At 47.1% G+C, this 25,183-nt stretch overlaps 1 protein-coding gene across 1 annotated transcript in view; it reads right to left on the reverse strand.

The window, feature by feature from the left end:
- The window catches only part of sema7a (semaphorin 7A (JohnMiltonHagen blood group)), a 95,213-nt gene that overhangs the window by 3,882 nt on the left and 66,148 nt on the right, over positions 1–25,183 (reverse strand). Inside the window, exons 9-12 of the mRNA XM_064990229.1 lie at positions 18,506–18,614; positions 9,374–9,569; positions 7,497–7,612; positions 5,919–6,064 (exon numbers count right to left, since the gene is read on the reverse strand). Coding sequence (XP_064846301.1) covers positions 5,919–6,064; positions 7,497–7,612; positions 9,374–9,569; positions 18,506–18,614 — 567 coding nt within the window. The remainder of the gene's footprint in view (positions 1–5,918; positions 6,065–7,496; positions 7,613–9,373; positions 9,570–18,505; positions 18,615–25,183) is intronic.

Genomic DNA, 25,183 nt, shown 5'->3' on the forward strand with positions numbered 1-25,183 from the left:
AGGCCCTGTTATGTTAGTGATAGGGCCCTTCCATAGAGGCCCTGTTATGTTAGTGATAGGGCCCTTCCACAGAGGCCCTGTTACGTTAGTGATAGGGTCCTTCCATGGAGGCCCTGTTATGTTAGTGATAGGGCCCTTCCATGGAGGCCCTGTTATGTTAGTGATAGGGTCCTTCCATGGAGGGGCTCAGCCCTGTTATGTTAGTGACAGGGTCCTTCAATGGAGGCCCTGTTATGTTAGTGATAGGGTCCTTCCATGGAGGCCCTGTTATGTTAGTGATAGGGTCCTTCCATGGAGGGGCTCAGCCCTGTTATGTTAGTGATAGGGCCCTTCCATGGAGGCCCTGTTATGTTAGTGATAGGGTCCTTCCATGGAGGCCCTGTTATGTTAGTGATAGGGTCCTTCCATGGAGGCCCTGTTATGTTAGTGATAGGGTCCTTCCATGGAGGCCCTGTTATGTTAGTGATAGGGTCCTTCCATGGAGGCCCTGTTATGTTAGTGATAGGGTCCTTCCATGGAGGCCCTGTTATGTTAGTGATAGGGTCCTTCCATGGAGGCCCTGTTATGTTAGTGATAGGGTCCTTCCATGGAGGCCCTGTTATGTTAGTGATAGGGTCCTTCCATGGAGGCCCTGTTATGTTAGTGATAGGGCCCTTCCATAGAGGCCCTGTTATGTTAGTGATAGGGTCCTTCCATGAAGGGGCTCAGCCCTGTTATGTTAGTGATAGGGTCCTTCCATGGAGGGGCTCAGCCCTGTTATGTTAGTGATAGGGCCCTTCCATGGAGGCCCTGTTATGTTAGTGATAGGGTCCTTCCATGGAGGCCCTGTTATGTTAGTGATAGGGTCCTTCCATGGAGGCCCTGTTATGTTAGTGATAGGGTCCTTCCATGGAGGGGCTCAGCCCTGTTATGTTAGTGATAGGGCCCTTCCATGGAGGCCCTGTTATGTTAGTGATAGGGTCCTTCCATGGAGGCCGGTTAATGTAAAAGGCTCTTTGCAGTCTAGGCCAGTTACTGTAAAAGGTTCTATGCGGTCTAGGCCAGTTACTGTAAAAGGCTCTATGCGGTCTAGGCCGGTTAATGTAAAAGGCTCTATGCGGTCTAGGCCGGTTAATGTAAAAGGCTCTATGCGGTCTAGGCCGATTAATGTAAAAGCACTTTGCGGTCTCGGCTGGTTACTGTAAAAGGCTCTATGCGGTCTAGGCCGGTTAATGTAAAAGCACTTTGCGGTCTAGAACAGTTACTGTAAAAGGCTCTATGCAGTCTAGGCCAGTTAATGTAAAAGGCTCTATGCGGTCTAGGCCAGTTAATGTAAAAGGCTCTATGCGGTCTAGGCCGGTTAATGTAAAAGGCTCTATGCGGTCTAGGCCGGTTACTGTAAAAGGCTCTATGCGGTCTAGGCCAGTTACTGTAAAAGCCTCTTTGCGGTCTAGGCCGGTTAATGTAAAAGGCTCTATGCGGTCTAGGATGGTTAATGTAAAAGGCTCTATGCGGTCTAGGATGGTTAATGTAAAAGGCTCTTTGCGGTCTAGGACGGTTAATGTAAAAGGCCCTTTGCGGTCTAGGCCGGTTAATGTAAAAGGCTCTATGCGGTCTAGGATGGTTAATGTAAAAGGCTCTATGCGGTCTAGGCCAGTTAATGTAAAAGGCTCTTTGCGGTCTAGGCCAGTTAATGTAAAAGGTTCTATGCGGTCTAGGATGGTTAATGTAAAAGGCTCTATGCGGTCTAGGCCAGTTAATGTAAAAGGTTCTATGCGGTCTAGGATGGTTAATGTAAAAGGCTCTATGCGGTCTAGGATGGTTAATGTAAAAGGCTCTTTGCGGTCTAGGACGGTTAATGTAAAAGGCCCTTTGCGGTCTAGGCCGGTTAATGTAAAAGGCTCTATGCGGTCTAGGATGGTTAATGTAAAAGGCTCTATGCGGTCTAGGATGGTTAATGTAAAAGGCTCTATGCGGTCTAGGACGGTTAATGTAAAAGGCTCTTTGCGGTCTAGGCCGGTTAATGTAAAAGGCTCTATGCGGTCTAGGATGGTTAATGTAAAAGGCTCTATGCGGTCTAGGATGGTTAATGTAAAAGGCTCTTTGCGGTCTAGGCCAGTTAATGTAAAAGGTTCTATGCGGTCTAGGATGGTTAATGTAAAAGGCTCTTTGCGGTCTAGGACGGTTAATGTAAAAGGCTCTTTGCGGTCTAGGATGGTTAATGTAAAAGGCTCTATGCGGTCTAGGATGGTTAATGTAAAAGGCTCTATGCGGTCTAGGCCGGTTAATGTAAAAGGCTCTATGCTGTCTAGGCCGGTTAATGTAAAAGGCTCTTTGCGGTCTAGGATGGTTAATGTAAAAGGCTCTTTGCGGTCTAGGACGGTTAATGTAAAAGGCTCTATGCGGTCTAGGACGGTTAATGTAAAAGGCTCTATGCGGTCTAGGCCGGTTAATGTAAAAGGCTCTATGCGGTCTAGGACGGTTAATGTAAAAGGCTCTATGCGGTCTAGGACGGTTAATGTAAAAGGCTCTATGCGGTCTAGGACAGTTACTGTAAAAGGCTCAATGCGGTCTAGGCCGGTTAATGTAAAAGGCTCTATGCGGTCTAGGATGGTTAATGTAAAAGGCTCTTTGCGGTCTAGGCCGGTTAATGTAAAAGGCTCTATGCGGTCTAGGATGGTTAATGTAAAAGGCTCTATGCGGTCTAGGACAGTTACTGTAAAAGGCTCTATGCGGTCTAGGATGGTTAATGTAAAAGGCTCTTTGCGGTCTAGGCCGGTTGATGTAAAAGGCTCTATGCGGTCTAGGATGGTTAATGTAAAAGGCTCTATGCTGTCTAGGACGGTTAATGTAAAAGGCTCTATGCGGTCTAGGACGGTTAATGTAAAAGGCTCTATGCGGTCTAGGCCGGTTAATGTAAAAGGCTCTATGCGGTCTAGGATGGTTAATGTAAAAGGCTCTATGTGGTCTAGGATGGTTAATGTAAAAGGCTCTATGCGGTCTAGGCTGGTTAATGTAAAAGGCTCTTTGGGGTCTAGGCCGGTTAATGTAAAAGGCTCTATGCGGTCTAGGACGGTTAATGTAAAAGCACTTTGCGGTCTAGGATGGTTAATGTAAAAGGCTCTATGCGGTCTCGGATGGTTAATGTAAAAGGCTCTATGCGGTCTAGGCCAGTTAATGTAAAAGGCTCTATGCGGTCTAGGCCGGTTAATGTAAAAGGCTCTTTGCGGTCTAGGCCAGTTAATGTAAAAGGCTCTATGCGGTCTAGGACGGTTAATGTAAAAGCACTTTGCGGTCTAGGCTGGTTACTGTAAAAGGCTCTTTGCGGTCTAGGCCAGTTAATGTAAAAGGCTCTATGCGGTCTAGGACGGTTAATGTAAAAGGCTCTATGCGGTCTAGGATGGTTAATGTAAAAGCACTTTGCGGTCTAGGATGGTTAATGTAAAAGCACTTTGCGGTCTAGGATGGTTAATGTAAAAGGCTCTATGCGGTCTAGGATGGTTAATGTAAAAGGCTCTATGCGGTCTAGGATGGTTAATGTAAAAGGCTCTATGCGGTCTAGGCCGGTTAATGTAAAAGGCTCTATGCGGTCTAGGATGGTTAATGTAAAAGGCTCTATGCGGTCTAGGATGGTTAATGTAAAAGGCTCTATGCGGTCTAGGCTGGTTAATGTAAAAGGCTCTATGCGGTCTAGGATGGTTAATGTAAAAGGCTCTATGCGGTCTAGGACGGTTAATGTAAAAGGCTATATGCGGTCTAGGATGGTTAATGTAAAAGCACTTTGCGGTCTAGGATGGTTAATGTAAAAGCACTTTGCGGTCTAGGATGGTTAATGTAAAAGGCTCTATGCGGTCTAGGCCGGTTAATGTAAAAGGCTCTTTGCGGTCTAGGCCAGTTAATGTAAAAGGCTCTATCCGGTCTAGGCCGGTTAATGTAAAAGGCTCTATGCGGTCTAGGCTGGTTAATGTAAAAGGCTCTATGCGGTCTAGGACGGTTACTGTAAAAGGCTCTATGCGGTCTAGGATGGTTAATGTAAAAGCACTTTGCGGTCTCGGCCGGTTAATGTAAAAGCACTTTGCGGTCTAGGCCAGTTAATGTAAAAGGCTCTATGCGGTCTAGGCCAGTTAATGTAAAAGGCTCTATGCGGTCTAGGCCGGTTACTGTAAAAGGCTCTTTGCGGTCTAGGCCGGTTAATGTAAAAGTCTCTATGCGGTCTAGGCCGGTTAATGTAAAAGGCTCTATGCGGTCTAGGCCGGTTAATGTAAAAGGCTCTATGCGGTCTAGGCCGGTTAATGTAAAAGGCTCTATGCGGTCTAGGCCGGTTAATGTAAAAGGCTCTATGCGGTCTAGGCTGGTTAATGTAAAAGGCTCTATGCGGTCTAGGCCAGTTAATGTAAAAGGCTCTATGCGGTCTAGGCCGGTTAATGTAAAAGGCTCTATGCGGTCTAGGCCAGTTAATGTAAAAGGCTCTATGCGGTCTAGGCCGGTTAATGTAAAAGGCTCTTTGCGGTCTAAGCCGGTTAATGTAAAAGGCTCTTTGCGGTCTAGGCCGGTTAATGTAAAAGGCTCTTTGCGGTCTAGGATGGTTAATGTAAAAGGCTCTATGCGGTCTAGGATGGTTAATGTAAAAGGCTCTATGCGGTCTAGGCCGGTTAATGTAAAAGGCTCTTTGCGTCTCGGCCGGTTAATGTAAAAGACTCTTTGCGTCTCGGCCGGTTAATGTAAAAGGCTCTATGCGGTCTAGGACGGTTAATGTAAAAGGCTCTTTGCGGTCTAGGCTGGTGAATGTAAAAGACTCTTTGCGGTCTCGGACGGTTAATGTAAAAGGCACTTTGCGGTCTAGGACGGTTAATGTAAAAGGCTCTTTGCGGTCTAGGCTGGTTAATGTAAAAGGCTCTTTGCGGTCTAGGCTGGTTACTGTAAAAGGCTCTATGCGGTCTAGGACGGTTAATGTAAAAGGCTCTATGCGGTCTAGGATGGTTAATGTAAAAGGCTCTATGCGGTCTAGGCCGGTTAATGTAAAAGGCTCTATGCGGTCTAGGATGGTTAATGTAAAAGGCTCTATGCGGTCTAGGACGGTTAATGTAAAAGGCCCTTTGCGGTCTAGGCCGGTTAATGTAAAAGGCTCTATGCGGTCTAGGATGGTTAATGTAAAAGGCTCTATGCGGTCTAGGATGGTTAATGTAAAAGGCTCTATGCGTTCTAGGCCGGTTAATGTAAAAGGCTCTATGCGGTCTAGGATGGTTAATGTAAAAGGCTCTATGCGGTCTAAGCCGGTTAATGTAAAAGGCTCTATGCGGTCTAGGATGGTTAATGTAAAAGGCTCTATGCGGTCTAGGATGGTTAATGTAAAAGGCTCTATGCGTTCTAGGATGGTTAATGTAAAAGGCTCTTTGCGGTCTAGGATGGTTACTGTAAAAGGCTCTATGCGGTCTAGGCCAGTTAATGTAAAAGGCTCTTTGGGGTCTAGGCCAGTTAATGTAAAAGGCTCTATGCGGTCTAGGACGGTTAATGTAAAAGGCTCTTTGGGGTCTAGGCCAGTTAATGTAAAAGGCTCTATGCGGTCTAGGACGGTTAATGTAAAAGGCTCTATGCGGTCTAGGTTGGTTAATGTAAAAGGCTCTTTGCGGTCTAGGACGGTTAATGTAAAAGGCTCTTTGCGGTCTAGGCCGGTTAATGTAAAAGGCTCTATGTGGTCTAGGATGGTTAATGTAAAAGGCTCTATGCGGTCTAGGTTGGTTAATGTAAAAGGCTCTTTGCGGTCTAGGACGGTTAATGTAAAAGGCTCTTTGCGGTCTAGGCCGGTTAATGGAAAAGCACTTTGTGAAAACTGCTTCTGTAAAAAGGGCTTATAAATCCACTTGATTGAAAGACACAGCTTATGGGACAGCCATGCTTGGTCAATTGAGGAGGAGCCAAAGAGGAAACATTAGACTTACGGGACGGTGGGTTTGCACCCAGCCTCTGTCCAGGCGCAGTACGGGTCTCTGGCCAGAACACAAACATGACAGGACCCGTTATAGTCCTGACATCTCTGGAGGTCCAGAATGGAGATCTGCTCTGACAAACCCACCACCAGTTTCCTCTGCACATAGACAGAAAGACGCTAGTTAATACTAAAACATCCCATCACATATATTTCACATTTGAACAATATCTATCTTAATACCATCAGAGTCTAAGCCTATTGGGGTTACTGCTATTAGCTTAAACAAACGCTTTCCACAGAGGGGTCATACTAGTGTACAGCCCAAACTGTTTGGATGCCGCAGACAAGTTGGCAGATCGGCGTTATCGATTTCAGACGAGTTTTCTGACACTTGGGGAGATCGTAAAACAAAATGGAGAACACCAACGTGTTATCTTTCCAGGGGTCAGTTTGTAGGCTTAAATGTTTAGACGCTGCAGACGATATTGTGAGAAGACCCATTTTTTGGGATGTCTCATGGCCTGACAAACACCACTCCAGCTCTGTCTCCTTTCACCTCCCGAGTGGCGCAGCAGTCTAAGGAACTGCATCTCAGTGCTATGGGCGTCAGTACAGACCCTGGTTCGATCCTGGGCTGTATCACAACCGGCCGTGATCAGGAGTCCCATAGGGCGGCGGACAATTGGCCCAGTGGGAATGCTTTTCAGCGGCAGGGACTGGGAGACTAGTCAGGATTGAGGGAAAGATGAATGGAGCAAAGTACAGAGAGATCCTTGATGAAAACCTGCTCCAGAGCACTCAGGACCTCAGACTGGGGCAAAGGTTCAACTTCAAACAGGACAACGACCCTAGGCACACAGCCAAGAAAACGCAGGAGTGGCTTCAGGACAACTCACTGAGTGGCCCAGCCAGAGCCCAGACTTGGAGAGTCTGGCTGTGTGCTTAGGGTCTCTAGGAGAGACCTGAAAATAGCTGTGCAGCGACACTCCCCATCCAACCTGACAGAGCTTGAGAGGATCTGCAGAGAAGAATGGGAATAACTCCCCAAATACAGGTGTGCCAAGCTCGTAGCGTCGTACCCAAGAAGACTCGAGGCCGTAATCGCTGCCAAAAGTGCTTAAACAAAGTACTGAGTAAAGGGTCTGAATACTTATGTAAATGTGATATTTCCGTTTTTTATTTTTAATACATTTGCAAACATTTCTAAAAAAAAACATTTTGCTTGGTCATTATGAGGTATTGTGTGTAGATTGATGAGGAAAAACATGGAGGAAGTGAAGGGGTTTGAATACTCTCAGAATGCACAGTAACCTGATCACATAGAGCCTACATCAATATTAAACACCACTCTTCTGAATACCACCCTTCTACTCATATCCCACAGCACTTGATCACAGTACATTTTAGCAATTTATCAGATGCTCTTACCCAGAGTGACTTACAGGAGCTATTAAGGTTAAGTCCCTTGCTCAAGAGTACATATATTGACAGATTTTTCACCTATTCTTCTCTGGGATTCGAACCAGCAACCATTCGTTACTGGCCCAACGCTTTTAACGACTAGGCTACCCGCCACCCCTGCCGGTACCTTTCTAGAGTCCAGTTTCATGGATCTGATGACATCAGAGTGGTTGGAGAGATGAGTCTCTGAGATGATGAAAGGTTTGAAACGATCATTTAAGATCTTATGGATCATTCCAGTGTCTGGGGAAGGAGATACGGAAAGTTAAATGAATAGGCCTGACTGCAGAGGCCTGGCAGTAAGAAAGTAGCCTTCCAAGAGCCTTGGCTTTGCTCGAGCTGGGAGACACTGAGAAACAGCTTCTATCTCCAGTCCATTAGACTGTTAATCAGTCACCACTAGTCAGTCTCTGCCCAGTACCCTGCCCTGAACCTTAGCCACTGTCACTAGCCAGCCTCTGTCCAGTACCCTGCCCTGAACCTTAGCCACTGTCACTAGCCAGCCTCTGTCCAGTACCCTGCCCTGAACCTTAGCCACTGTCACTAGCCAGCCTCTGTCCAGTACCCTGCCCTGAACCTTAGCCACTGTCACTAGCCAGCCTCTGTCCAGTACCCTGTCTTGAACCTTAGTCACTGTCACTAGCCAGCCTCTGTCCAGTACCCTGCCCTGAACCTTAGCCACTGTCACTAGCCAGCCTCTGTCCAGTACCCTGCCCTGAACCTTAGCCACTGTCACTAGCCAGTCTCTGTCCAGTACCCTGTCCTGAACCTTAGCCACTGTCACTAGCCAGTCTCTGTCCAGTACCCTGCCCTGAACTGCCCTGAACCTTAGCCACTGTCACTAGCCAGCCTCTGTCCAGTACCCTGCCCTGAACTGCCCTGAACCTTAGCCACTGTCACTGCCAGCCTCTGTCCAGTACCCTGCCCTGAACTGCCCTGAACCTTAGCCACTGTCACTAGTCAGTCTCTGTCCAGTACCCTGCCCTGAACCTTAGCCACTGTCACTAGTCAGTCTCTGTCCAGTACCCTGCCCTGAACCTTAGCCACTGTCACTAGCCAGTCTCTGTCCAGTACCCTGCCCTGAACTGCCCTGAACCTTAGCCACTGTCACTAGTCAGTCTCTGTCCAGTACCCTGCCCTGAACTGCCCTGAACCTTAGTCACTGTCACTAGTCAGTCTCTGTCCAGTACCCTGCCCTGAACCTTAGTCACTGTCACTAGCCAGCCTCTGTCCAGTACCCTGCCCTGAACCTTAGTCACTGTCACTAGCCAGTCTCTGCCCAGTACCCTGCCCTAAACCTTAGCCACTGTCACTAGCCAGCCTCTGTCCAGTACCCTGCCCTGAACCTTAGCCACTGTCACTAGCCAGCCTCTGCCCAGTACCCTGCCCTGAACTGCCCTGAACCTTAGCCACTGTCACTAGCCAGCCTCTGTCCAGTACCCTGCCCTGAACCTTAGCCACTGTCACTAGCCAGCCTCTGTCCAGTACCCTGCCCTGAACCTTAGCTACTGTCACTAGCCAGTCTCTGTCCAGTACCCTGCCCTGAACCTTAGCCACTGTCACTAGCCAGCCTCTGCCCAGTACCCTGCCCTGAACTGCCCTGAACCTTAGCCACTGTCACTAGCCAGCCTCTGTCCAGTACCCTGCCCTGAACCTTAGCCACTGTCACTAGCCAGCCTCTGTCCAGTACCCTGCCCTGAACCTTAGCCACTGTCACTAGCCAGTCTCTGTCCAGTACCCTGCCCTGAACCTTAGCCACTGTTACTAGCCAGCCTCTGTCCAGTACCCTGCCCTGAACCTTAGCCACTGTCACTAGCCAGCCTCTGTCCAGTACCCTGCCCTGAACCTTAGTCACTGTCACTAGCCGGCTACCACCCGGTACTCTACCCAGCACCCAGAATGTTACCCTACCCCGAGTAGAAAAGGGGTGGATGTTCAACTTGGTGGTATTTAATTTCTACCCAGAGAGTCTATTTCCAGACATGGAGCCCAGACATCACCTACCAGTTGCTAGCAGCAGGACGTTGTGCATGGTGTAGTCTGCTGCCTGTACTCGGTCCACAACTATCTTGGTGTAGTTATAGCTAGAGATGTAGAATGGGGTGTAGGGCTGGATGGGATGAATCCAGTCTGTCATCTCTGGGTGATCCTTTATCACGTTCACCGTAGCCAACGGCAGGTCTTTACTGTCAGAGACACACTGAGGAGATAAGACGGGAGAAAAGATCTTTACCCAGATAAGCACCCCATTCGATACAAGCCTTTGCCAAATAAGTGAATCAAATCTGAATTTCGCAGGCAAATAATATGAGACATTCATGTCGTTTATCCCAGGACTAAATACTGCATAGTTTGATCAGATGCATGTTATGTAGTCTGTCCACCAAAGATTACGGAGACATGTGCTGCTGACATAAATATTCCAGCACAACTTCCTATGTTGTGTGAAGTTGGTGTTTATGTTTCTCAATAGGTCACAGGAAATCACTTAGTCCAAATTAGGGTATAAAACCTGCTTTTATACTTTGTTTATTTTTTTATTTTTTTATTTTACCTTTATTTAACTAGGCAAGTCAGTTAAGAACAAATTCTTATTTTCAATGACGGCCTGGGAACAGTGGGTTACCTGCCTGTTCAGGGGCAGAACGACAGCTTTTGTACCTTGTCAGCTCGGGGATTTGAACTTGCAACCTTTCAGTTACTAGTCCAATGCTCTAACCACTAGGCTACCCTGCCGCCTCTACACTCTAACCACTAGGCTACCCTGCCGCCTCTACACTCTAACCACTAGGCCACCCTGCCGCCTCTACACTCTAACCACTAGGCTACCCTGCCGCCTCTACACTCTAACCACTAGGCTACCCTGCCGCCTCTACACTCTAACCACTAGGCTACCCTGCCGCCTCTACACTCTAACCACTAGGCCACCTGCCGCCTCTACACTCTAACCACTAGGCTACCCTGCCGCCTCTACACTTTAACCACTAGGCTACCCTGCCGCCTCTACACTCTAACCACTAGGCCACCCTGCCGCCTCTACACTCTAACCACTAGGCTACCCTGCCGCCTCTACACTCTAACCACTAGGCCACCCTGCCGCCTCTACACTCTAACCACTAGGCCACCCTGCCGCCTCTACACTCTAACCACTAGGCTACCCTGCCGCCTCTACACTCTAACCACTAGGCCACCCTGCCGCCTCTACACTCTAACCACTAGGCTACCCTGCCGCCTCTACACTCTAACCACTAGGCCACCCTGCCGCCTCTACACTCTAACCACTAGGCCACCCTGCCGCCTCTACACTCTAACCACTAGGCCACCCTGCCGCCTCTACACTCTAACCACTAGGCCACCCTGCCGCCTCTACACTCTAACCACTAGGCCACCCTGCCGCCCTTATGGCATAGATACAAGAAGAAAAAGTCACTTGCTTCCTGGTAAAGGGAAGCACAGCCGGCCTTAGTCAGACTGTTCTTTGTTTTGTTGTAGCCTATACAACACGTCTTAGTCACATCAGGAACTTAGACAAAACAATACAATATATTGATGCATCCCAAAAGGAAGAGCATGAGGACTGTAGGGTCAGGGTCAGGGTGGAGGAAAAACAGATCGAGGAAGTTGTTCAGACAATAAACCACCTAGCAGAAACCTGACTACACACATACACCTGCAGGGTCTCAGTAGTGGTAGAAATCACATGTTATTGGTCACATACACGTATTTAGCAGATGTTATTGCGGGTGTAGCGAAATGCTTGTGTTCCTAGCTCCAACAGAATAGTAGTATCTAACACTTCACCACAACACACACATATCTCAAAGTATAAGAATGGAATTAAGAAATATATATTAGGACCAGCAATGGAGGAGTGGCATTGACTAAAATACTGTAGAATAGAATACAGTACATACATATGAAATTAGTAAAGCAGTATGTAAACATCATTAAAGTGACCAGTGTTCCATTATTAAAGTGACCAGTGTCCCATTATTAAAGTGACCAGTGTTCCATTATTAAAGTGACCAGTGTTCCATTATTAAAGTAACCAGTGTTCCATTATTGAAGTGACCAGTGTTCCATTATTAAAGTAACCAGTTTTCCATTATTGAAGTGACCAGTGTTCCGTTATTAATGTGACCAGTGTTCCGTTATTAAAGTGACACGTGTTCCATTATTAAAGTGACCAGTGTTCCATTATTAAAGTGACAAGTGTTCCATTATTAAAGTGACTAGTGTTCCATTATTAAAGTGACCAGTGTTCCATTATTGAAGTGACCAGTGTTCCTTTATTAAAGTGGCCAGTGTTCCTTTATTAAAGTGACCAGTGTTCCATTATTAAAGTGACTAGTGTTCCATTATTAAAGTGACCAGTGTTCCATTATTAAAGTGACCAGTGTTCCATTATTAAAGTGACTAGTGTTCCATTATTAAAGGGTCCAGTGTTCCATTATTAAAGGGACCAGTGTTCCGTTATTAAAGTGACCAGTGTTCCATTCTTAAAGTGACCAGTGTTCCATTATTAAAGTGACTAGTGTTCCATTATTAAAGTGACCAGTGTTCCATTATTAAAGTGACTAGTGTTCCATTATTAAAGGGTCCAGTGTTCCATTATTAAAGGGACCAGTGTTCCGTTATTAAAGTGACCAGTGTTCCATTCTTAAAGTGACCAGTGTTCCATTATTAAAGTGACCAGTGTTCCATTATTGAAGTGACAGGTGTTCCATTATTAAAGTGACTAGTGTTCCGTTATTAAAGTAACTAGTGTTCCATTATTAAAGTGACCAGTGTTCCGTTATTAAAGTGACTAGTGTTCCGTTATTAAAGTGACCAGTGTTCCGTTATTAAAGTAACTAGTGTTCCATTATTAAAGGGACCAGTGTTCCGTTATTAAAGTGACTAGTGTTCCATTATTAAAGTGACTAGTGTTCCGTTATTAAAGTGACCAGTGTTCCGTTATTAAAGTAACTAGTGTTCCATTACTAAAGGGACCAGTGTTCCGTTATTAAAGTGACTAGTGTTCCATTATTAAAGTAACTAGTGTTCCATTATTAAAGGGACCAGTGTTCCGTTATTAAAGTAACTAGTGTTCCATTATTAAAGGGACCAGTGTTCCGTTATTAAAGTGACTAGTGTTCTGTTATTAAAGTGACCAGTGTTCCGTTATTAAAGTAACTAGTGTTCCATTATTAAAGGGACCAGTGTTCCGTTATTAAAGTGCCTAGTGTTCCGTTATTAAAGTGACCAGTGTTCCGTTATTAAAGTAACTAGTGTTCCATTATTAAAGGGACCAGTGTTCCATTATTAAAGTGACTAGTGTTCCATTATTAAAGTAACTAGTGTTCCATTATTAAAGGGACCAGTGTTCCGTTATTAAAGTAACTAGTGTTCCATTATTAAAGGGACCAGTGTTCCGTTATTAAAGTGACTAGTGTTCCGTTATTAAAGTGACCAGTGTTCCGTTATTAAAGTAACTAGTGTTCCATTATTAAAGGGACCAGTGTTCCGTTATTAAAGTGACTAGTGTTCCATTATTAAAGTGACTAGTGTTCCGTTATTAAAGTGACCAGTGTTCCGTTATTAAAGTAACTAGTGTTCCATTATTAAAGTGACTAGTGTTCCATTACTAAAGGGGCCAGTGTTCCATTATTAAAGTGACTAGTGTTCCATTATTAAAGTGACTAGTGTTCTATTATTAAAGTGACCAGTGATTCCATGTCTATGTATATAGGGCAGTAGCCTCTAAGCTGCAGGGTTGAGTAACCGGGTGGTAGCCGGCTAGTGATGGCTATTTAACAGTCTGATGGCCTTGAGATAGAAGCTGTTTTTCAGTCTCTCGATCCCAGCTTTGAAGCACCTGTACTGACCTCGCCTTCTGGATGATAGCGGGGTGAACAAGCAGGGGCTCGGGTGTTTGTTGTCCTTGATGATATTTTTGGCCTTCCTGTGACATCGGGTGCTGTACAGTCGTGTCCAAAAGTTTTGAAATTACACAAATATTAATTTCCACAAAGTTTGCTGCTTCAGTGTCTTTAGATATTTTTGTCAGGTGTTACTATGGAATACTGAAGTATAATTACAAGCATTTCATAAGTGTCAAAGGCTTTTATTGACAATTAGATGAAGTTGATGCAAAGAGTCAATATTTTCAGTGTTGACCCTTCTTTTTCAAGACCTCTGCAATCCGCCCTGGCATGCTGTCAATTAACTTCTGGGCCACATCCTGACTTATGGCAGCCCATTCTTGCATAATCAATGCTTGGAGTTTGTCAGAATTTGTGGGGTTTGGTTTTCGGAGGATTTGTTGGTACCATTCTCTATTCATGGCTGTGTTCTTAGGCAAAATTGTGAGTGAGTCCACTCCCTTGGCTGAGCAGCAACCCCACACATGAATGGTCTCAGGATGCTTTACTGTTGGCATGAGACAGGACTGATGGTAGCGCTCACCTTGTCTTCTCCGGACAAGCTTTTTTCCGGATGCCCCAAACAATCGGAAAGGGGATTCATCAGTGAAAATGACTTTACCTCAGTCCTCAGTAGTCCAATCCCTGTACCTTTTGCAGAATATCAGTCTGTCCTTGATGTTTTTCCTAGAGAGAAGTGGCGTCTTTGCTGCCATCCTCCAAAAGTCTTCGCCTCACTGTGCATGCAGATGCACTCACACCTGCCTGCTGCCATTCCTGAGCAAGCTCTGTACTGGTGGTGCCCCGATCCCGCAGCTGAATCAACTTTAGGAGACAGTCCTGGCGCTTGCTGGACGTTCTTGGGCGCCATGAAGCCTTCTTCACAACAATTGAACCGCTCTCCTTGAAGTTCTTGATGATCCGATAAATGGTTGATTTAGGTGCAATCTTACTGGCAGCAATATCCTTGCCTGTGAAGCCCTTTTTGTGCAAGCAATGATGACGGCACGAGTTTCCTTGCAGGTAACCATGGTTGACAGAGGAAGAACAATGATTCCAAGCGCCCCCCTCCTTTTGAAGCTTCCAGTCTGTTATTCGAACTCAATCAGCATGACAGAGTGATCTCCAGCCTTGTCCTCGTCAACACTCACACCTGTGTTAACGAGAGAATCACTGACATGTCAGCTGGTCCTTTTGTGGCAGGGCTGAAATGCAGTGGAAATGTTTTTGGGGGATTCAGTTCATTTGCATGACAAAGAGGGACTTAGCAATTAATTGCAATTCATCTGATCACTCTTCATAACATTCTGGACTATATGCAAATTGCCATCATACAAACTGAGGCAGCAGACTTTGGGAAAATTAATATTTGTGTCATTCTCAAAACTTTTGGCCATGACTGTATGTGTCTTGGAGGGCAGGTAGTTTGCACCCAGTGTTGTGTTGGGCAGACTTCACCACCCTCTGGAGAGCCCTGCGTTGCGGGCGGTGCAGTTGCCGTTGCAAGCAGTGATACAGCCAGATAGGATGCTCTCAATTGTGCATCTGTAAAAGTTTGTGAGGGTTTAAGATGCCAAGCCAAATTTCAGGTGCTATTGCACCTTCTTCCCCACACTCTCTGTGTGGGTGGACTATTTCATTTTGTCAGTGATGTGTATGCCGAGGAACTTGAAGCTTTCCACCTTCTCCACTACTGTCCCATCGATGTGGATAGGGGGATGCACCCTCTGCTGTTTCCTGATGTCCACGATCATCTCCTTTATTTTGTTGACGTTAAGTGAGAGGTTATTTTTCTGGCACTACACTCCCAGAGCCCTCACCTCCTCCCTGTAGGCTGTCTCGTCATTGTTTGGTAATTAAGCCTACTACTGTTGTGTCGTCTGCAAATGTTGGCGACGACACACCCATTGAGTTGGAGGTGTGCAAGGCCACCCAGTCGTGGGTGAACAGGGAGTACAGGAGAGGGCTGAGCACACACCCTTGTGGGGCCCCAGTGTTGAGAATCAGCGAAGTGGAGGTGTTGTTTTCTACCTTCACCAACTGGGGGCGGCATGTCAGGAAGTCCAGGACCCAGTTGCACAGGGCGGGGTTCAGACCCAGGTCCTCAAGCTTAATGATGAGCTTGGAAGGTACTATAGTGTTAAATGCTGAGATATCAATGAACAGTATTCTTACGTAGGTATTCCTCTTGTCCAGATGGGATAGGCCAGTGTGCAGTGAGACGGTGATTTTTTTAATTTTACCTTTATTTAACCAGGCAAGTCAGTTAAGAACAAATTCTTATTTTCAATGACGGCCTAGGAACAGTGGGTTAACTGCCTGTTCAGGGGCAGAACGACAGATTTGTACCTTGTCAGCTCGGGGGTTTGAACTTGCAACCTTGTAGTTACTGGTCCAACGCTCTAACCACTGTTTAGCTTATCCGGAAGCAAGACATCGGTGTCCGTGACGTAGCTGGTTGGTTTCCCTTTTGTAATCCGTGATTGTCTGTAGACCCTGCCACATATGTGTCTGAGCTGTTAAATTGCGACTCCACTTTGTGTCTATTCTGACGTTTTGCCTGTTTGATTGCCTTGCGGTGCGAATAACTACACTGTTTGTATTCAACCATATTCCCAGTCACCTTGTCGTGGTGGTTCACGCTTTCAGTTGCGAATGCTGCCATCTATCCACAGTTTCTGGTAGGTTTTAATAGTCACAGTGGGTACAACATCACCTATACACTTCCCGATAAACTCACTTATCGGTGTATTCGTCAATAATATTCTCTGAAGCTACCCAGAATATATCCCAGTCCGTGTGATCAAAACAAACTTGAAGCTTGGATTTTGATTGGTCAGACCAGTGTTGGATAGTCATTAGGATGGGTCCTTCTTGTTTGAGTTTCTGCCTATAGGAAGGGAGGAGCAAAATGGAGTCGTGGTCAGATTTGCTATTCTGAGTAGCTTCAGAGAATATTATTGACGAATACACCGATAAGTGAGTTTATCGGGAAGTGTATAGGTGATGTTGTACCCACTGTGACTATTAACACCTACCAGAAACTGTGGATATATGGTTGAGTAGCAGTGTTCTAATGTTTTAGCAGAGCGAGTACTACAGTCAAGGTGTTGGTAGAACTCTAATGTTTTAGCAGAGCGAGTACTACAGTCAAGGTGTTGGTAGAACTCTAATGTTTTAGGAGAGCGAGTACTACAGTCAAGGTGTTGGTAGAACTCTAATGTTTTAGCAGAGCGAGTACTACAGTCAAGGTGTTGGTAGAACTCTAAAGTTTTAGCAGAGCGAGAACTACAGTCAAGGTGTTGGTAGAACTCTAATGTTTTAGGAGAGCGAGTACTACAGTCAAGGTGTTGGTAGAACTCTAATGTTTTAGCAGAGCGAGTACTACAGTCAAGGTGTTGGTAGAACTCTAATGTTTTAGCAGAGCGAGTACTACAGTCAAGGTGTTGGTAGAACTCTAATGTTTTAGGAGAGCGAGTACTACAGTCAAGGTGTTGGTAGAACTCTAATGTTTTAGCAGAGCGAGTACTACAGTCAAGGTGTTGGTAGAACTCTAATGTTTTAGCAGAGCCAGTACTACAGTCAAGGTGTTGGTAGAACTCTAATGTTTTAGCAGAGCGAGTACTACAGTCAAGGTGTTGGTAGAACTCTAAAGTTTTAGCAGAGCGAGTACTACAGTCAAGGTGTTGGTAGAACTCTAATGTTTTAGGAGAGCGAGTACTACAGTCAAGGTGTTGGTAGAACTCTAAAGTTTTAGCAGAGCGAGTACTACAGTCAAGGTGTTGGTAGAACTCTAATGTTTTAGGAGAGCGAGTACTACAGTCAAGGTGTTGGTAGAACTCTAATGTTTCAGCAGAGCGAGTACTACAGTCAAGGTGTTGGTAGAACTCTAATGTTTTAGCAGAGCGAGTACTACAGTCAAGGTGTTGGTAGAACTCTAATGTTTTAGCAGAGCGAGTACTACAGTCAAGGTGTTGGTAGAACTCTAATGTTTTACCAGAGCGAGTACTACAGTCAAGGTGTTGGTAGAACTCTAATGTTTTAGCAGAGCGAGTACTACAGTCAAGGTGTTGGTAGAACTCTAATGTTTTAGCAGAGCGAGTACTACAGTCAAGGTGTTGGTAGAACTCTAATGTTTTAGCAGAGCGAGTACTACAGTTAAGGTGTTGGTAGAACTTAGGTAGCGTTGTCCTCATATTAGCTTTCTTGAAATCCCCAGCTAATATAAATGCGGCCTCAGGATATGTGGTTGCTTTAATGCTGTTGTCAGGCACAATCTACTCGACAGGCGCAGCATATACAGGCAACTATGAGTCACACAGTTGGAGATATTATGTGTCATGACTGTAGCAGCCCCAGCCCCAGCCCCAGCCCCAGCCCCAGCCCCAGCCCAGCCCCAGCCCCAGCCCATCCCCATCCCCACCCCCAGTCTCAGCCCCAGCCCCAGCCCCAGCCCCAGCCACAGCCCCAGCCCCAGCCCAGCCCCAGCCCCAGCCCATCCCCATCCCCACCCCCAGTCTCAGCCCCAGCCCCAGCCCCAGCCCCAGCCACAGCCCCAGCCCCAGCCCCAGCCCCAGCCCCAGCCCATCCCCATCCCCACCCCCAGTCTCAGCCCCAGCCCAGCCCCAGCCCCAGCCCATCCCCATCCCCACCCCCAGTCTCAGCCCCAGCCCCAGCCCCAGCCCCAGCCACAGCCCCAGCCCCAGCCCCAGCCCCAGCCCCAGCCCCAGCCCCAGCCTCAGCCCCAGCCACAGCCCCAGCCACAGCCACAGCTATAGAAAGACATGTGGAAACTGTAGAGCTCCATGGTTCCATGCTTTAGTCAGCTGTACAGGCCAGGGGGGGGGGGTCCAACTTTAGGGCTGTGTCCCAAATGCCATCCTATTCCCTATGTAGTGCACTACCTTTGACCAGGGCTATGGAAAGTAGTGCACGATATAGGGAATAGGGTGCCATTTGGGACACATCTCATGTTTCCCTTTGTCTGTGGAATACTGATGTTCCTGTAAGGCGCACAGAGACACATTTCCCCCCCTAATGAGTCTCAAACGTTCCTTTGTTTTCAGCCACTTGTTAGTTATGGTCCACATGACACTGGCTGAAATCTGTCTGAGTCTTTAGGTTAAGACGACAACAGACTCCTTTGTTAACGAGAGCAGAGATGTACATGTAGCTGCAGAATAGAACATATGCATATTGTCCTGGAAGATGTAAAATAGTCAGAATTCCTTACTGTTCCAGGTCTTGGGTTGGGAATGTCCTGACTGTATCCCCTGAAGGGAGAGTTCTGGAATATCCTGTCGATCTCTTCCATGGAGTAGACGCAGACAGCTGTGCCATTCCTATTGGTGGAGAGAACAGGTTAGACTCAGGTTAGATTGTTCATCTTCATCTTCAAATCAAATCCAATGTTATTAGTCACATGTGCCGAATACAACAGGTGTAGTAGACCTTACAGTGAAATGCTGAATACAACAGGTGAAGACCTTACAGTGAAATGCTTACTTATGAGCCCCTAACCAACAATGCAGTTTAAAAAAAATATGGATAAGAATAAAAAATAAAAGTAACAAGTAATTGAAGAGCAGCAGTAAAATAACAACAGCGAGACTATAAACAGGGGGCATCAGTACAGAGTCAGTGTGCGGGGGCACCGGTTAGTTGAGGTAATATGTACATGTAGGTAGAGTTATGAAAGTGACAATGCATAGAGGATAACAACAGACAGTAGCAGCAGTGTAAAAGAGGGGGGGCAATGCAAATAGTCTGGGTAGTCATTTGATTAGATGTTCTGGAGTCCTATGGCTTGGGGGTAGAAGCTGCCTCTTGGACCTAGACTTGGCGCTCCAGTACTGCTTGCCGTGCGGTAGCAGAGAGAACAGTCTATGACTAGGGTGGCTGGAGTCTGACCATTTTTAGGGCCTTCCTCTGACAAAGCCTGGGATAGAGGTCCCGGATGGCAGGAAGCTTGGCCCCAGTGATGTACTGGGCCGTACACACTACCCTCTGAAGTGCCTTGCGGTCGGAGGCCGAGCAGTTGCCATACAAGGCAGTGATGCAACCCGTCAGGATGCTCTCGATGGTGCAGCTGTAGAACCTTTTGAGGATCTGAGGACCCATGCCAAATCTTTTCAGTCTCCTGAGGGGGAAAAGGTGTTGTCGTGCCCTCTTCATGACTGTCTTGGTGTCCTTGGACCATGTTAGTTTGTTGGTGATGTGGACACCAAGGAACTTGAAGGTCTCAACCTGCTCCACTACAGCCCCGTTGATGAGAATGGGGACGTGCTCGGTCCTCTTTTTCCTGTAGTCCACAATCATCTCCTTTGTTTTGATCACGTTGAGGGAGAGGTTGTAGTCTTGGCACCACACGACCAGGTCTCTGACCTCCTCCCTATAGGCATCATTGTCGGTGATCAGGTCTACCACTGTACCCCCCAAATGCGCGCCCTCCAATTTCACTGGATGTTGTCGACAGGTGTTCTGCTGGCCCTAAGACGTTCAGAACACGGTTATCTTCCTCAGGAAGAACCATTGTTTAACAGAACACGGTTATCTTCCTCAGGAAGAACCATTGTTTAACAGAACACGGTTATCTTCCTCAGGAAGAACCATTGTTTAACAGAACACGGTTATCTTCCTCAGGAAGAACCATTGTTTAACAGAACACGGTTATCTTCCTCAGGAAGAACCATTGTTTAACAGAACACGGTTATCTTCCTCAGGAAGAACCATTGTTTAACAGAACACGGTTATCTTCCTCAGGAAGAACCATTGTTTAACAGAACACGGTTATCTTCCTCAGGAAGAACCATTGTTTAACAGAACACGGTTATCTTCCTCAGGAAGAACCATTGTTTAACAGAACACGGTTATCTTCCTCAGGAAGAACCATTGTTTAACAGAACACGGTTATCTTCCTCAGGAAGAACCATTGTTTAACAGAACACGGTTATCTTCCTCAGGAAGAACCATTGTTTAACAGAACTGGTTCTTTTTCTCAGGAAGCACAGTGGATCTGGGCCGATTCCGGCTGAGAGTCGGGGCACTCGGCTCAGAGTCGGGGCACTCGGCTGAGAGTCGGGGCACTCGGCTGAGAGTCGGGGCACTCGGCTGAGAGTCAGGGCACTCGGCTGAGAGTCGGGGCACTCGGCTGAGAGTCGGGGCACTCGGCAGAGAGTCGGGGCACTCGGCTGAGAGTCAGGGCACTCGGCTCAGAGTCGGGGCACTCGGCTGAGAGTCGGGGCACTCGGCTGAGAGTCGGGGCACTCGGCTCAGAGTCGGGGCACTCGGCTGAGAGTCGGGGCACTCGGCTGAGAGTCGGGGCACTCGGCTGAGAGTCGGGGCACTCGGCTGAGAGTCGGGGCACTCGGCTGAGAGTCGGGGCACTCGGCAGAGAGTCGGGGCACTCGGCTGAGAGTCGGGGCACTCGGCTGAGAGTCGGGGGACTCGGCTGAGAGTCGGGGCACTCGGCTGAGAGTCGGGGCACTCGGCTGAGAGTCGGGGCACTCGGCTTAGAGTCGGGGCACTCGGCTGAGAGTCGGGGCACTCGGCTGAGAGTCGGGGCACTCGGCTGAGAGTCGGGGCACTCGGCTGAGAGTCAGACTCGGTCGACGTCATGTGGTCTGAGTCTGGGCCGCCTTTAGCAGTATTACTATTGGCTAGGATGTGGAGATTGAGCTTGGGCAGATTCCGGTGAGAGTTATCTGGCCCAAATATATTTATTGGGGCTCAGGACGATTCCGATGAGAGTTATCTGGCCCAAATGTATTAATTGGGGCTCATGACGATACCGGTGAGAGTTATCTGGCCCAAATATATTTATTGGGGCTCAGGACGATTCCGATGAGAGTTATCTGGCACAAATATATTTATTGGGGCTCAGGACGATTCCGATTAGAGTTATCTGGCCCAAATATATTTATTGGGGCTCAGGACGATTCCGGTGAGAGTTATCTGGCCGAAATATATTACTTGGAGCTCAGGACGATTCCGGTGAGAGTTATCTGGCCCAAATATATTACTTGGAGCTCGGGCCTATTGGGGCCACTCTCTGGCAGATGATTACATGGGCTACTTTAAAAATTAACATTTCATTATTTCATTATTTTGCCATTTTTTCTTCATTGTTTCTGTGAACAAAAAATACAATTAGCATTTAAATGTAATTCTTTAAGAGTCATGTGTAGTATTTTAGTATTTTGATACTTTGTGCAAGACAGTTGATACGCATTAAAAACTTTGTGGATGGCGCCTCCAGAGTGGTGTAGCGGTCTAAGACGCTGCATCACAACGCAAACTGCGTTGCTACAGATGCTGGTTCGAAACCCGTGCCGGCCGCGACCGGGAGACCTATGAGATGATGAACAATTGACCCAGGGTCATCCGAATTAGGGGAGGTATTGGCTGTCCGGGTTGTCCTTGTCCCATCGTAGTGACTCCTGTGGCGGGCCAGGCGCATGCACTCTCACATGGTATAATTTGTATGTATAAAATGTGTCATATTTAAAATGACTAAATCGGATAATTGTGTATACATTTATTTAAATTTGTATCGGGCCGCTTCTGGGGGGATTCTGGTAAGATGCCGGCAATGTCGACTGAAACGGCCCGATTCTGGGCAGTCATTCATTTTGATTCTGGGCCGTCATTCATTTTGATTCTGGGCAGTCATTCATTTTGATTCTGGGCAGTCATTCATTTTGATTCTGGGCTGTCATTCATTTTGATTCTGGGCAGTCATTCATTTTGATTCTGGGCAGTCATTCATTTTGATTCTGGGCAGTCATTCATTTTGATTCTGGGCCGTCATTCATTTTGATTCTGGGCAGTCATTCATTATGATTCTGGGCAGTCATTCATTTTGATTCCGGGCAGTCATTCATTTTAATTCCGGGCAGTCATTCATTTTGATTCCGGGCAGTCATTCATTTTGATTCTGGGCAGTCATTCATTTTGATTCCGGGCAGTCATTCATTTTGATTCTGGGCAGTCATTCATTTTGATTCCGGGCAGTCATTCATTTTGATTCTGGGCAGTCATTCATTTTGATTCTGGGCAGTCATTCATTTTGATTCTGGGCAGTCATTCATTTTGATTCTGGGCAGTCATTCATTTTAATTCCGGGCAGTCATTCATTTTGATTCCGGGCAGTCATTCATTTTGATTCTGGGCAGTCATTCATTTTGATTCCGGGCAGTCATTCATTTTGATTCTGGGCAGTCATTCATTTTGATTCTGGGCAGTCATTCATTTTGATTCTGGGCAGTCATTCATTTTGATTCTGGGCAGTCATTCATTTTGATTCTGGGCAGTCATTCATTTTGATTCTGGGCCGTCATTCATTTTGATTCTGGGCAGTCATTCATTTTGATTCTGGGCAGTCATTCATTTTGATTCTGGGCCGTCATTCATTTTGATTCTGGGCCGTCATTCATTTTGATTCTGGGCCGTCATTCATTTTGATTCTGGGCCGTCATTCATTTTGATTCTGGGCAGTCATTCATTTTGATTCTGGGCAGTCATTCATTTTGATTCTGGGCAGTCATTCATTTTGATTCTGGGCAGTCATTCATTTTGATTCTGGGCAGTCATTCATTTTGATTCTGGGCAGTCATTCATTTTGATTCTGGGCAGTCATTCATTTTGATTCTGGGCAGTCATTCATTTTGATTCTGGGCAGTCATTCATTTTGATTCTGGGCCGATTCAATCAGTTCTGGGTTGTTTAACAGAACATGGTTATCTTTCTCATTGCTAGCATCCTGTCTCCCCCTTCCTTCTCCTTCTCCATTCCCTCTCATAAACATCCTGTCTCCCCCTTCCTTCTCCTTCTCCATTCCCTCTCATAAACATCCTGCCCCCCTTCCTTCTCCTTCTGCATTCCCTCTCATAAACATCCTGCCCCCCCTTCCTTCTCCTTCTCCATTCCCTCTCATAAACATCCTGCCCCCTTCCTTCTCCTTCTCCATTCCCTCTCATAAACATCCTGCCCCCCTTCCTTCTCCTTCTCCATTCCCTCTCATAAACATCCTGCCCCCTTCCTTCTCCTTCTCCATTCCCTCTCATAAACATCCTGCCCCCCCCCTTCCTTCTCCTTCTCCATTCCCTCTCATAAACATCCTGCCCCCTTCCCTCTCCTTCTCCATTCCCTCTCATAAACATCCTGCCTCCCCCTTCCTTCTCCTTCTCCATTCCCTCTCATAAACATCCTGCCCCCCCTTCCTTCTCCTTCTCCATTCCCTCTCATAAACATCCTGCCCCCCCTTCCTTCTCCTTCTCCATTCCCTCTCATAAACATCCTGCCCCCCCTTCCTTCTCCTTCTCCATTCCCTCTCATAAACATCCTGCCTCCCCCTTCCTTCTCCTTCTCCATTCCCTCTCATAAACATCCTGCCCCCCTTCCCTCTCCTTCTCCATTCCCTCTCATAAACATCCTGCCCCCCCCCTTCCTTCTCCTTCTCCATTCCCTCTCATAAACATCCTGCCCCCCCCTTCCTTCTCCTTCTCCATTCCCTCTCATAAACATCCTGCCCCCCCCCTTCCTTCTCCTTCTCCATTCCCTCTCATAAACATCCTGCCTCCCCCTTCCTTCTCCTTCTCCATTCCCTCTCATAAACATCCTGCCCCCCTTCCCTCTCCTTCTCCATTCCCTCTCATAAACATCCTGCCCCCCCTTCCTTCTTCTTCTCCATTCCCTCTCATAAACATCCTGCCCCCCCTTCCTTCTCCTTCTCCATTCCCTCTCATAAACATCCTGTCTCCCCCTTCCTTCTCCTTCTCCATTCCCTCTCATAAACATCCTGCCCCCCCTTCCTTCTCCTTCTCCATTCCCTCTCATAAACATCCTGCCTCCCCCTTCCTTCTCCTTCTCCATTCCCTCTCATAAACATCCTGCCCCCCTTCCTTCTCCTTCTCCATTCCCTCTCATAAACATCCTGCCTCCCCCTTCCTTCTCCTTCTCCATTCCCTCTCATAAACATCCTGCCCCCCCCTTCCTTCTCCTTCTCCATTCCCTCTCATAAACATCCTGCCCCCCCCCTTCCTTCTCCTTCTCCATTCCCTCTCATAAACATCCTGCCTCCCCCTTCCTTCTCCTTCTCCATTCCCTCTCATAAACATCCTGCCCCCTTCCTTCTCCTTCTCCATTCCCTCTCATAAACATCCTGCCCCCCCTTCCTTCTCCTTCTCCATTCCCTCTCATAAACATCCTGCCCCCCCTTCCTTCTCCTTCTGCATTCCCTCTCATAAACATCCTGCCCCACTTCACTCTCCTTCTCCATTCCCTCTCATAAACATCCTGCCCCCCCCTTCCTTCTCCTTCTCCATTCCCTCTCATAAACATCCTGCCCCTTCCTTCTCCTTCTCCATTCCCTCTCATAAACATCCTGCCCCCCTTCCTTCTCCTTCTCCATTCCCTCTCATAAACATCCTGCCCCCCTTCCTTCTCCTTCTCCATTCCCTCTCATAAACATCCTGCCCCCTTCCTTCTCCTTCTCCATTCCCTCTCATAAACATCCTGCCCCCCCTTCCTTCTCCTTCTCCATTCCCTCTCATAAACATCCTGCCCCCCCTTCCTTCTCCTTCTCCATTCCCTCTCATAAACATCCTGCCCCCTTCCTTCTCCTTCTCCATTCCCTCTCATAAACATCCTGCCCCCTTCCTTCTCCTTCTCCATTCCCTCTCATAAACATCCTGCCCCCCTTCCTTCTCCTTCTCCATTCCCTCTCATAAACATCCTGTCTCCCCCTTCCTTCTCCTTCTCCATTCCCTCTCATAAACATCCTGCCCCCCCTTCCTTCTCCTTCTCCATTCCCTCTCATAAACATCCTGTCCCCCCCCTTCCCTCTCCTTCTCCATTCCCTCTCATAAACATCCTGCCCCCCCTTCCTTCTCCTTCTCCATTCCCTCTCATA

Source organism: Oncorhynchus masou, chromosome 15, assembly GCF_036934945.1.
Source record: "Oncorhynchus masou masou isolate Uvic2021 chromosome 15, UVic_Omas_1.1, whole genome shotgun sequence".
NCBI classification, from domain to species: Eukaryota; Metazoa; Chordata; class Actinopteri; order Salmoniformes; family Salmonidae; genus Oncorhynchus; species Oncorhynchus masou.